Source organism: Tyto alba, unplaced genomic scaffold (genome assembly GCF_018691265.1).
Source record: "Tyto alba isolate M040663 unplaced genomic scaffold, T.alba_DEE_v4.0 Super-Scaffold_26, whole genome shotgun sequence".
Taxonomy (NCBI): Eukaryota; Metazoa; Chordata; class Aves; order Strigiformes; family Tytonidae; genus Tyto; species Tyto alba.
Window position 1 is genome coordinate 3,620,439 of NW_024881300.1, and position 13,154 is coordinate 3,633,592.

General features: G+C 36.3%; 1 protein-coding gene across 2 annotated transcripts in view; it reads left to right on the forward strand.

The window, feature by feature from the left end:
* Positions 1-13,154, forward strand: part of SLC7A6 (solute carrier family 7 member 6) — a 31,494-nt gene that overhangs the window by 16,495 nt on the left and 1,845 nt on the right. For both annotated transcript variants that reach the window (XM_032997678.2, XM_042797368.1), the window contains exons 6-9: positions 10,325-10,428; positions 11,481-11,577; positions 11,833-11,982; positions 12,696-12,879. In XM_032997678.2, the coding sequence (XP_032853569.1) occupies positions 10,325-10,428; positions 11,481-11,577; positions 11,833-11,982; positions 12,696-12,879 (535 nt within the window). The remainder of the gene's footprint in view (positions 1-10,324; positions 10,429-11,480; positions 11,578-11,832; positions 11,983-12,695; positions 12,880-13,154) is intronic.

Below are 13,154 nucleotides of genomic sequence, written 5' to 3' on the forward strand. Positions count from 1 at the left end.
CTTTTTAGTAACAAATCACTGTCTTCCCAACATTGTCTTAATTCCAACAAATATTAATATTTTTAATTTCGTTATTTTGTATATGGATGGAAGTTTGAATCCAATTAAAATATATAAGTTTCTTAAAGTAAAAGCTGGTCCAAACATGTTTTAGACTTAAAGCTAATCATTAAACAAAAGTGAAAGGGTTTTGTGGTTTTTTTCCCCTATAGCTAGTGAATTAATTGGATAGTTCTGGTTACTATAACCCTTATAGTTGAGACTTGGAAAATTTAATCCTCTTTTTTGTTATTTAAATTGCAGGAAAATAAATGGTTTTCCTCCCTTTTAGATTCCCAATTGGCTTCTAAAATTTAAGTAATTAGACAATGGACAGAGCGTTTTAAATGCATCAGGATGAAGGAAGTATTCATTCTGTTCCCAGACAGGATTGCTGTGATTAAAAACTGGCTTAGCAAATCAGCAAACTCTTGTTTCAGAAATTTAGGCAGATGGTTCTGCAAAAGCACTTACTCGACTTTCTTTCAAACTTGAGAAATACTTACATTTAATGTAAGCTTTCAAAATAGCTTATGGTAAATGTGGTCTGTAACTTGTTATTTCAAATGTAATTACACAGATGTTTATTTCAAAATGTATTGACAGTAAATAAACTTGCATTCTTTGCTTCTTTTTAGCTGGAATATGGAAACACAAAGTTGTCATTAGATATATTGTGAAAAACTTGGTAAAACATTTCAGAATGAAACAAAAGACAAGGATAGAAAACAATTTTGAATAAGCATATACTAAGGGGTAAAAATATTCTCTAGGAATATTTATTTCTGTTGTAGGCTATAGTATCCCATATAAAGGATCTTCCAGTGACTGATAATGGAATTTTAAATTATTGTCTAGAATTAATTAATCCAGACAAAACTAGAAGCCAATACACGGTCTACTGTCCATCCTGACTTTTGTAAAGCAACACACTATTGTTTTTTTTCAAACTTAGACTTGGAAAAGACACACATTTGACAGCAATGACATTCTCCAATCCAGCCTGTTCCCTAAGAATATTCTGTGCCTACTCTACTGCTCCTGCCCTGTGTCATCACAGAGGTTTATCCAGCCACTTGGTGAATGGGATCAGGAAAAAACTGATCCACCTTGGGAGACTGGGGAATGACTCACGGTGGGCCTGTCCAATCTACGTTTCTGTACACAGCAACGGGTAGCACTGCAGCAGCAATTGGTGGCCAGATAAAGGAGGGCTGATGGATGCCTGAACCTTACTACACATGTGAAACCCAGGCCTAAATTTTTGTAATTTTATATACACGTCATTTAGTTGTTCTTTGACATTGTTCTTGACCAAAAGTGAGTATATATTTATTTTCATGTGTGTGTATACATTTATGTATATACACATGCAGTGTAATTTTACATGAAATTGTAACACTCAGAACTGGATAGATCAGGTCTTCCTGTCTAGTGTAGGATGTATCCAGACATGGAGGAGAAAAAAGGAAGACTTAAGAATGGTATAAAGTCTTTAGTCAATCTAATTGCATGCAGAGATATTGGGTGACCAGGATAAGAAAGAAAAAATATGTTTGCAATTGCCAAAGTTATTAGGGAATTTACTTATGCTAGTTTTAATGGAACTTAACTAAATTAATGACTTTGGAAGTCTAGAACTGTGCTTCTTCACTAGATCTCAGGATCTTAACTAGATCTCAAATACCTGCACTTAGAAGGTTAACTAATGTTCTAACTAAAGGTATTTTTGGTGACAGGTCTTGTCAGCAGGCAAACAATGGTATTCTGGCTGCTACTACTTATATCCCTTTTAGAATGATAAGGTGAAAGTGCAGAGGAAGTTTATGACTCATGACTCATTAAAGATTCCTTTTCACTTCTGATATGAATTTATTTGCCCAGTTTTATGAAACCAACTTTAAGCTTGATCTACTAATACATTAGCAAGTAGTGTGGACCTCTGGAAGGTTGTCTGTAGAGTGGAACAGTTGACACTGAGGACCTGACACGGACACTATACATACTTCAGGGGTATTGTACTTTGGACTACCCCTAATGAGGTCCCATGGACTGAATGCTTATGTGTGGCTGGATTGCAGTAGGGGAGTGCAGTAGGTATGCTCTTGAAGTTCATCTTCCAATTTAGTCAATTCTAAAAGTGAAGCTCCTCTTAGCTTCATTGCTAAACAATATGAACCAAAAAGCAGTAAGTGGCAATTAACCGGGAGAGTTGCTTCAAAAGTGTATTTGCTGTCCAAATTAAAATCTTGGAATTCATCCATAGTTTTCTAATGGATAGGAAAAAAAAAAAAAAAAAAGAGCTAAAGACTGTAATGGTCTGTATTTGAAAGTCCTATAATACAGAAATGCAAAAATCTTCATGGTGAAATTTCTCTGGGGGGTGAAAGAGAATTTTATCCTCAGTGGAATGTTTAAGAAGATTTAGGGCATTGTGGTCAGTGGATGAATGAAGAAGGGAGATGAGAATTAAGCCATTCAAAGAACTAGTCTGGTGAAAATGAGCCACTTTGATCTGCTCACGTATTCTACATGTGATACATGATACAGATTACTGTAGTTTTCTTATTGCTCTCATGTAGTTGTAGGGTGAAAATTACATTTTTTTTTTCTTTTTTAAAGAAACAGGGTGGTAGTATTGCTGCACTTTAGAATCTTCAGCAGTTAAATTTAATCTTTCCTTGTTGCTATTTTGGGAAAGAATGGAGTAGCTTTCTCCTGTTCATTTCCGTCAAGAGGCTTTGAGCTGGAAAGGGGGGAGGAAAGCTGTTTGCAGTTTCTAAATGATGACAGTAAGTGTTATAAGTAAAATAAATACTAGTAATAGTATATCTCTTCATATCACCTTGCGTATTGTTTTTCTTGGTGGCTGGGAGATTAAAGAAGTCTTGCCTGAGGGATAATATGGAACAAATAGATAAAATGTTCTTCTTTTATTTCAGTATTAGCTTCATTGTGGTGTGGACACTTAGCCCAGCGTCGGGGTTAATAAACTCATTTTTTAAGCTCATTTTTTGTTGAAGTAATTTAAGAAATACAGCAACAGCTAGTTTAGAAGTTCTGCAAATGCTCTTCAGATGGTTGCTGATCATGTAAAAATCACTTCCTTTTTCAAAGATTCCTGTCAGAGTTTCACAGATTACTTCTGTTTTACCTCCTCATGACAACTGTCAGAACCATTACTGTTAAGTTTGATGCATATGAAGCAGTTACTCTGAAGCACAAATACACTTAAATAAATAGAAGCAAAAATTCTCTCTCGCCTTCCCCTGCCACTGAAAAACTTTTTTTTTTTTTTTTTTTTTTTTCCATCTGAGAGCACCATTGCATTTTTTTCAGCTGGCTCCATAGGCCCTTTTTGGGCTGCTTCATCTTCTAACAGGAAAGAACATACTGACTGCTAGTGTGTAGCTTGTTACCTGCTTCCTGTGTTTGGTCATGTCTGGGGTTTTTTGATTGAATTCATACAATAGGTGATATTTGGCAGCTTCTTTTACTTGCAAAAGCTAAAAATGATTCCTGGTTGAAGCAAACAGTTGGTTGTCCTGCATAGCTGGCTCTCATTTTTCTTGGAGCTGTACAGCTTTTTCGGTAGATTTGGGATAAAGATGACAAAGTCACTTGCATCTTTGAATACCATCTTGTGAGTCCAGCATTGATCAATCCAATTTACCCCAGTGTACTCGTATTCTAGAGCAGATTTGCTTTGCTTTGACATGCCCTCTCTCCTTCAATGAACCAGGAATGTGGGAGTATATATCTTTGGTGTATAGTTTAAGAAATTATGGGTCTCTTTATTCTAACTGAATCCAGCCAGAAATTCTTAAGTTACTCTTAGACCTTTGTATTTCACTTATCTTCTTTCATTTGGCCAGTCACTGGCTTCACTTCTGAAGAGGAAAATCTGCATGTCTTTGTCTGCCACTGTTATGTCCCCCTTCCTTCCTTGGACTGGCACCTCCAAGTAATGTTCCTTTGGATGAAATGAACGTCCTCTACCTTATAATAGAAGAACTCTTCATTAGGGACAGGCAGTTGATTTTAGAAGAGAACTGTTCAGTAAATCATCTGTCTTCTTTCTTGGAGCTAGTAATAATTCACTACCAATGCAGCACTCCTGTTGCCAGTTATGTCGACGTTCTCTGGCTTTAGATGCCAAGCTGAAAAGCTGAGCCAGAACTTCAAAGAGTGCTACATAATTTTTTCAATATGAGAAAAGTAAAAGACTTTGGAAAACACTGAACCCCTATTCTACAGCTAGCTATTAAAAATGTTAAGACCAGGATAAACACCTGAGAAGATTTAGATCAAGTATCTTCAGCACCTCCATAGACATAAACGGATCTGTTTTACTGTTTGAGTTGGCATCTGTAATCTTAATGGGGGCCATGCAGAAGAGATGTTACATGCAGTAGATGTGCAGTATATAAATGGAGTAGAGTAGTGCTGGTTTCTCTTACCATAAGATTGTATTGGGTGACCTAAAGATGAAGAGAGAATTTCATGCTGGACCATGCACTGCGCTGGACCTTTTGCTTCAACAAAAGGCATTGCTAATAATATAAGGAGACAATTAATGTCTGTTTGAGTAGAATCAATCAACAGAATGGTGGTTGAAACAAGAATTACAGGAAATCTGAAGACTTAAATTGCTTTCTTTTGCACCTTTACAATTTTCTGACTTTGTTTTCAGTTGATGTGTACCCTCTTTCCTTTCTTTAATATATGTGAAGTTAAATCTAATTTGGTCAAACTGAGCAGATGTCATACAGTATCTTGACAAATGTAATCTATGGCAATGGAAAACTTCATCTACTCTGTGGCTCTTTTGCATGTGTGGCTTCCTGATTGCCATAAATTGGAGTTTCTTTGTCTCCTTTAGACAGTAGCTCCTTAAAGGTCTGAGAAGCTGAAAAATGACAAAACAGACTTTGGTTCTGACTGCCAAATCTTCTTGTAATGTGGGAATTTATTTATACTCTGTCTCAAGAGAAAAGTCAAAACAGAATTAGTTGCACTTCCATGATACTAGTCAGATTGCTTATATATATTAATCTCCTTACTGCTCTATATAACTTTCAGGGTAAGAATGTTATAGAACTGATCTTGGAAAAGCTCACATATGTGATAGGATCTTGAAATGAGCTACATAAAGAGACTCTGTAGATGCCTTTTAAGCCTTCCTAATAGAAACCCCTCATAATCTTCAGGTATAGTTTTGTATAAGTTTCTTATTCATGTTAGATTACATTTTCTTTGCATTTATCCATCTGATCAATACTGTTTAGTGCTTTGCCAGCCTAGCATGTGCTCACAGCTCCATATGCTCTCAGTGTAGTCTGACATTTTTTGTGTGCCTTTAAATGCACTTCTTGTGTGATTCATAACATAATTATGGGTCTTTCTAATCATCTGTGTGCTTGAATTACCGGGTGTGAGGCAGTATCCTGTGTGTTTTGTTGTGGCAGCTCTTTATGTGGGGCAATTCCCGCTGCTTTTAGGTCAGCTGTTTGTATAGAACTGTTGTTTGGACCTCTAAAAGGACAAAAAAATGTTCTAGCAAACCATTCACAAGTTACCAGCTGATGATCATGAGATCAAACTAACGCAAAATAAAAATAAAATGTAGTTAAATCAGTCATTCATGTCTTGAAACAAAGCTGTAATTCAGTTTTTGACCATTCCTCTGGGAGTAATGTAACGTTTTAGCCATGATGGAATAATGGTAGTTCAGCTGAGAAATGCGTGGCTGGAAGCTTCTTCCTTTGTTATTATTCCCTGTTGATAATTTGGGGAAAAAAAAAATCAGAACTAAGGGGAATAATTCCAGGTGCATGTCTTTCTACAGTGTGCATGTATATATGTATATCTTACATGTCCAATGGATGGGAGGGCATAAAAGGACTTTATCTGTAATTGCAAGTGCTGTATCAGCCATTGAATTCTCTTGCTGTTTCCTAGCTGTTAGAAGCAGTTCAAGTCTGGGCTACAGGACTTGTCAGCCTATAGCAGAGATGACAATTTAATCTCTTAATCCTTCTTGCTCTTTAGACTTTCTCAGAAGAAACCTGAGAAGAAATCCATCCCCATAGTGGTGGCTTTCTCCTGTTATGGTGGACTAAATGCTTCTGCTATAGCTGCCTCCAGGTAGGCTCCTCTGTCATCCTCCGCATACCCTTGCGAATGCTCCATTCTTTCCCCTGTTGCCAGTTCATTTGTTTTTATAAATACACATCACTACTCCCAGAAGTGGTGGTAGTTAAAGTGGAATTGGTCAGGTGCTCAGTTCTGAGCCCAGGTCTAGCTCATTTGTGGAGGATCCATGACTGTACAATTCCAGTTTTAGCAGAAAGCAGCCACTAACTCTTGTCCCTCCGTTGTTTTTTTTTCTCTTGGTACAGTGCACGTGGTGTATGTGCTTGGTAACTTGATTGCTTTTTGTACTTTTCTCTGCCCTTCTTTCTTATGCAAAATAACTCTCTGACATATGCACACAGTTGAATGCTTATTGTGGCCACTTTTACTTACACTTCAGTAACACTTTCTGCAAGAAACACTGTAGAGATCTTTGGTTTTGCCATTGTTCACAGGAGAGTATAGCTCAGCTTTGGAGAAGACATTTCTTGGAATCTGTTAAAATGGGAGTGTTTAAGAATTTATAAACTTGTACCCCGAAGTATAAAAGTGTGTTTATTGTCTGAATAGCAATACATGAACTTGGCTGATTTTTGTGTTAGAAATGAGGGTTTAAACCCTGTCAAAACACCTGCATAAAGGCAGGTGGGTCTGTACTTCTCGTATTCAGGTAGTTAATATCACTGGAAAGTTTAGCCAAACTTCAGGTACCTTTCAACTTTGTTTTGCTGAAAGAGCATTTTGCAGGCAGATCTACTTGGCAAACCAAGCTGAACCTTTAAAATCATTCTCAATTAAAATACTCTTTCACATTATCTCACTTAGGGAAAAGTTGAGCTCTTGAAGTTAAAGCTCCACCCTTTGCTCTCTCTCAAATCCCAACTACAATATCAGAAAGTACATTGGAAATGACAGTGTTTGGTAAAGGCTGTCAGTAGGTTATTCTCTCTTTTGAGAAGGCTGACTCATATAGATCTAGGGAAATTAATTATTTAAACTTTGAGCTGGATCAACGGTTGTTATACATCATATAGTTTGCATTCAGAATACATTGAATCTGTAACATCTTGATCTGTGTGTAGTTTGTGGCAGTGATACTGCAGCTTTGCCTTAACTCTTTGTGGTTTTTACTGCTCATATGTGTGATTGTGGTTTCCAGGATGTGTGAAATAGTGTTAGCATATCTTAGAAAGATTGGATATACATTGTAGGATAGAAATGGCCTTTGAGTTAGTCCCCCATCTGGCATCCCAAACTGGCCCATTTCTAGATGTTTCAAAAGGAAATGGGAAATGCTTGCAAAGAACAAACTCCAACCTGCCTTCTGGGGAAAAAAGTTTCTCCACAGACGTATTAGCTAATTTGCATCCTGAAGCATAAGATTACATTAATACCTTTTCTCTCTCTTTAACTTTAGCTGTTAATATTACTTATTTAAATGCTTATTCTTCAGGCAACCTTACTAAACATCTTAATTTTCTAACATCTTGTTGAGTGAATTCTGTATCTTAGCTTTGTATATTTAAAAAAAAAAATCCTCTAGCAGGTTTCAGTTTTGTGTTTAGTAATTTCACTTGCTGTTTGGCTTCAGAAATCAGCAGTTCAGGTTTAAATCATCCTTTAAAATATTATAACAATTGCCTGTTAGAATTTTCATCTTGTCCTCATTCTTACTTGTTCTGGAAGAAGTTGTCTTAATTCATTCACTGGATCATTAAGAATAACATTCTGCTTTGGGAGACCGCGTTTCTCAGAGCTGCATCTAGATCCAATAAGGATCTGAGATTAGCACTGTGGGTTCTAGGAATTGTTTATTCTTGAGCAACAGAAATTTGTTTATTCTTGAGCAACAGAAATCTTTTATATACAGTAATGTAACTTATTAGTTGCTTGTTCAGTTTCAATTGACTGAAAATGGGTAATCCATAGTATACAGAACACGTTTCTTATGGCATGGTCTTTTGCTAAAATGATGTTCTGATTTCAGCATGAAACAGAATTCATACATGCATTAGTTCTTTTATATTTTTCTTGTGTTAATTTTTATAATTTCTGTGGGAATCTGTGTATGTGCATTTTTCCACCCCTGTGTTGAAGCTCCATTTTGAGGGAAGCTGTGCTAATATGGATAAACTAAAAGAGCTCAGGAAGAGAGGTGCTTTAGTAAGAATCAGGATGACTAACACAGTTGATGCATTGACTTTGAACCTTTTGGCAAGGTTCCCAAAGAAGTGATTATATACTTTTGCATTGTCCCTTAGCAGCAGGAAATCCTATCTGCCTTTGCTGAGGCTCAACAAATTACACAAAAGAATGGAATAACTTTTACTTTTTGGTAAAGAGGATGGTATACAGCTAAGCAGAGTTGATTCTGAACCTTAACCTGGATAACGTGCTGAACAAAGCACTTTGTCAACCCAGACTAGGAACAGGAAGCTAACTGGCCAAGATTTGTTTTATGTCAGTAAATTCTTCTGCATTTTATGGTTTAAAGATTGATATTATATGCAAGGTTTTGCATCATGAAAATCAATAACTCATTTCACACACACAAAAAAATCTATATGAAGTCATTTAGGCTTTTTTGACCTACAGAAACATTCAGAAAACAGATCCTAATGTACTGCTCTTGGTGATCTTATTCCTGGAGTAGTTAAATCAAAATTCGACCACTATATCTGTTAAATACAGATGACTTTGTATGCTACAAACAGAGAGCAGTTTTGAATGTTGGTTCACTTTGACTGAACTCCTTAGCTCATAAATGTTATGGTGAAGACCAGTAGTTTAAAGGGGAGGTTGAGGGGAAAGTGTTTCAAAATACTGAAATATTAAAAACTGAAGGCAATTTTTGTGATATAAAAGACAGACCTGCAGAAAGCTGAAGTAGTATATATGCTTTTTATGTCTGAGGATCTTGAAATTAATAAAGCAAGAGAGAGCCAAGAAAGTGATTTAAAGAGAGGTTCATGAACAGGTTTAGATTATTGCTACTTTCTGAGGTATAAAATGTTCTAATTCCTACAAAATCTTTGGGTTTTGTTTGAATACCACTTACACATAAGTATGTACCTTCCTGTTTCTATACATAGTGATTTCATGCTGTCTAATGTAGACATGATCCTTTTGCTACCATGACTTTTAGTTTGCTTCTGTAAAAGAAATCATGGAAGTAGTTTAGCTATCAGTAGGTAGCACTGGGATAGGAAGGCTTCCACCCACATCATCTGAACACAGCATGAGGGGATTTCTGCTTAATCCAAACATGCTAATGTTCAGACGTGTACAATGTTCAGACTGGGACGGGATTTAGAATAGTTTTCATGTATTAAATTTTTTTTTTTTCAAACATTTTGTTGGATATTCTAAGTCTCTCTCCCTTTTTTCTCCATCCAGGAGGCTGAACAGAATTGACCAGGACAGTATCTTGCAAATTATTACCCATTTTCATTATAGGTCCTGTATCACTGACAATCAATGACTCTTACCACTTGCTGTGAAACTTTGATGCTCCTGGCTTCTTGGTTTCAGAGCTCTACCATGGAAAGTCACCACAGTTGGCATGCAGTGTTGTCTAGCAACATTAACAAATGACTGATAAGAAGATACTTGCTCTGTCATTTGCCATGTTATGCGAATAGAGCCCAGAGGCCTTGCTGGTGGGCCTAAAGGAAAAGAAGATGTTGCTTAGGAAATTGAAAAAGAAAGAAAATAAAATAGATTCTTAGCATAGGGTCTATAAACAGGTGTGAAGGTGGCTATGTTTATCATGCGCAATATGGCACTTCGTTTCTGGATATGTAATAATATTCTTGTCCTTATTCTCTGTAGTCAATATGTTACACTTGAGTTCTGTAGTTCAGTTAGATAATAAAATATACTGAGTTTGGTGAGAAAATTCTTAAAACATTTTGTTTTCCTTTGTGAGGAGAGAATGTGAGTTCAGATGCTTGGTTAAATAAGTTTGTGCTTATTTAGAATCCATAAATAAATAAAAAAGCTGTGTGTTTCTTTGTGCTGCTTTATGGATTGCCCTTATGATATTACTATTTTTCCATACAAACTTATTAGGAAATCTTTGATGTCCTTGTTTCACATATGCTTTGTTGCAGATATTTTCATGATTTCTTTTTCTTTTCCCTTTCTACAGACATTTGCTGACCAGGTGTTTGGTATCTTCAGCTGGACAATTCCCATTGCTGTAGCCTTTTCTTGTTTTGGTGGACTTAATGCTTCAATTCTAGCATCATCAAGGTAGTGCATATCTCTTTCTGTTTGACAAATGTTCATATGTTTACATGTTACTGTTATGCTCATGTATTATGAGAGTGGTAAAAATACTTTTGTAACCAAACCTCTAATGAATAACCACAATAAAATAACAGAACTAAATAAACCTCTGTGTGTGTGTATACACCCTTAACACTGCCTTACTTTCTCAAAGCATTCCTAGCTGTATGCAGAGTAAAATTAAAGATGAAATAAATATTGTCTGTGTGGGGAGTCCTCAGGCTTTCTGATTATCTGGATTGAGTTATCTTCCATTTTACTTGATAACAATAACTGTAGCAAGTACTTGCTTTCAAATGTATTTACTTAAAACTTACTGACTTTTTAAAAATGAGTATCTTTAAGGTTTTTTCCAAGTAAAATGTTTTAAAAGCTGATGATGATGCTGTTAAGCTGCAGTCAAAAAGCTTAGAATACAGTATGGAAGCTTTGTTCTGAGCACTGATTATGGATGTGACTAGTGAAAGTTTTAAATAGATTCATTCAGGCATTTTAAGATCCTTCCTGTCCATTGAATGCACGCACAATGCCTCTGTACTGAGGACAAATATGAACATGATCTGGTGAAGCAGACAATACAGAACAATTTGCAGTTGATATTAAAATTACATGTGTTTGCTTTTTGAGCATGTGGTTGAGTGGCCTCTTTTCAGACAGCTGGCCATCTCTTCCGGTTGGCACTGAAAACTATTCTGTTGTAAGCTGGAATGGTTTCAGCGCTAGTTTTTAGAATTTTATAGAGAGTAGAAATTTATTTCAGTTACTGTAGATGTTTTCTATTTTATATGTAGGATTTTTTTTTTAAATGGGTGTTAACAGCATGTTTCTAAATGCATATATTTTTTTAATGTTTGTTGTACAGTATATCTTTACAAGAAGGGTTTAATTCATATTCCAGTTTAAAGGATGGAAGCTCAGTGGTGTAAATACTTACTCTGATCAGTATTGTTCACTGATTTTCTGTAATACATTCTCTTTTACCTGTGGCCTCAGCATTTTCTGACTATTTTTTTCAGGCTATTTTTTGTAGGATCTCGAGAAGGTCACCTTCCTGATCTGTTATCTATGATCCACGTAGGGAGGTTCACACCTGTGCCAGCACTGCTCTTCAATGTAAGTTATTGCTGCTTTTCTTTTCAGCTGTTCGAATGTGACTATATGAATTATTTAAAGGACAACTTTAAAAAAATCACAAGGGAGAACTTTAGATTCACTGTTATCAAGGTGATTTCTGTGAGAGTGATTTTTGAGGCATAAAATCATGCCAAACACCAAAGAGTATAATGTGTTACTTTTAAGTCAGAAAGCAGGATAAACAATAAGTTTCAAACTTCCTTTGTTCATCTCACTCTTGTTCTTTTCTGCTAGTGTGCTATGACCCTTATTTACCTGGCTGTGGAAGATGTCTTCAAGCTTATTAATTACTTCAGTTTCAGTTACTGGTTTTTTGTTGGTCTGTCTATTGCTGGGCAATTATATCTACGTTGGAAGGAACCAGATCGACCCAGGCCTCTTAAGGTAATATTTAGTACAGAATTGTTTAAAATCCCTGTCTTGCACGTAATATAAAAGTACTGTCTAAAATCTGGGCCATTGATCAGAAACAAACTGATCAGAATATAAAACATGGCTTCCATTTTAGGTTGTACCATGAAAGCTAGCTTGTCTGCTAGATAAGTGGTTGTTGTTATACTGTGCTCTTTTATTGTACGTTAGTTCAATCAGTATTCCTTCTCTTTGTCAACTGGAGGATGTCTCAATAGGCTAACATAGTAATTAGCCTTTTTTCTTGGATTAGAAATCTCTAATTAGGAATGCTTAAATTAATGAATTCTGTCAGTGTGGACCACATTTAGCTCTGATGGTGTTTCAGTTCACTATCTGTTCTTCTCATCACCTTTTTATACTTTAAGTTGATACTCTACATGAAAAAGTCATTCTTGTTTCCTGAGTTTTATTGGATTGTCTAAAAACCCTTCATGCTGCTATACAGTTTCTTTCAACACAGCAGTTACCATACTTGATTACTTTTGCAATTTTTAGAAGCAGTTCTGTTCGAGACTAATTCTGCAGTGTGCTTATGGTTCCAAATAGCCAGATGTATAAGAGGAAGAGCAAATAATTTCACAAAGTGGGGTTGAGAGGGAAATGTCTGCGACTCTTACCTAAATATTTGTACCTCTAGACAACGAGTATTTCAGTAACATTCTGTTCTGTTTTTCTGTCTCCAGCTGAGTGTGGCTTTCCCAATAATATTCTGTATATGCACAGTATTTCTGGTGGTAGTGCCACTCTATAGTGACACTATAAATTCATTGATTGGAATTGCCATTGCTTTATCTGGAATTCCAGTCTTTTTTCTGGGAGTCTATTTACCTGCATCAAGGAGACCTCAGTTTATCAACAAGCTTTTAGGTAAGTTTCTTTGTAGGGGGAGATGTTAGGAAAGAGGAAAATTAAATAAGTGAATCTCAGCTTGTTGTTGAAAAAGGTTGTGACCATCAGACCTCATCTAACAGCTAAGTACCCACAGAGCTGCTTGCTTACCAGCGGCTCCCCAGCAGGATGCGGGGGAGAGAGGAAGAACAAAAGTGAGAACACTTGTTGATCAAGATAAAGAGAGTTTAGTACCTAAAGGAAAGAGGGTAAAAAGCCCTACTGCAGCAAAGGCAGTCACCACCTCCCACAAG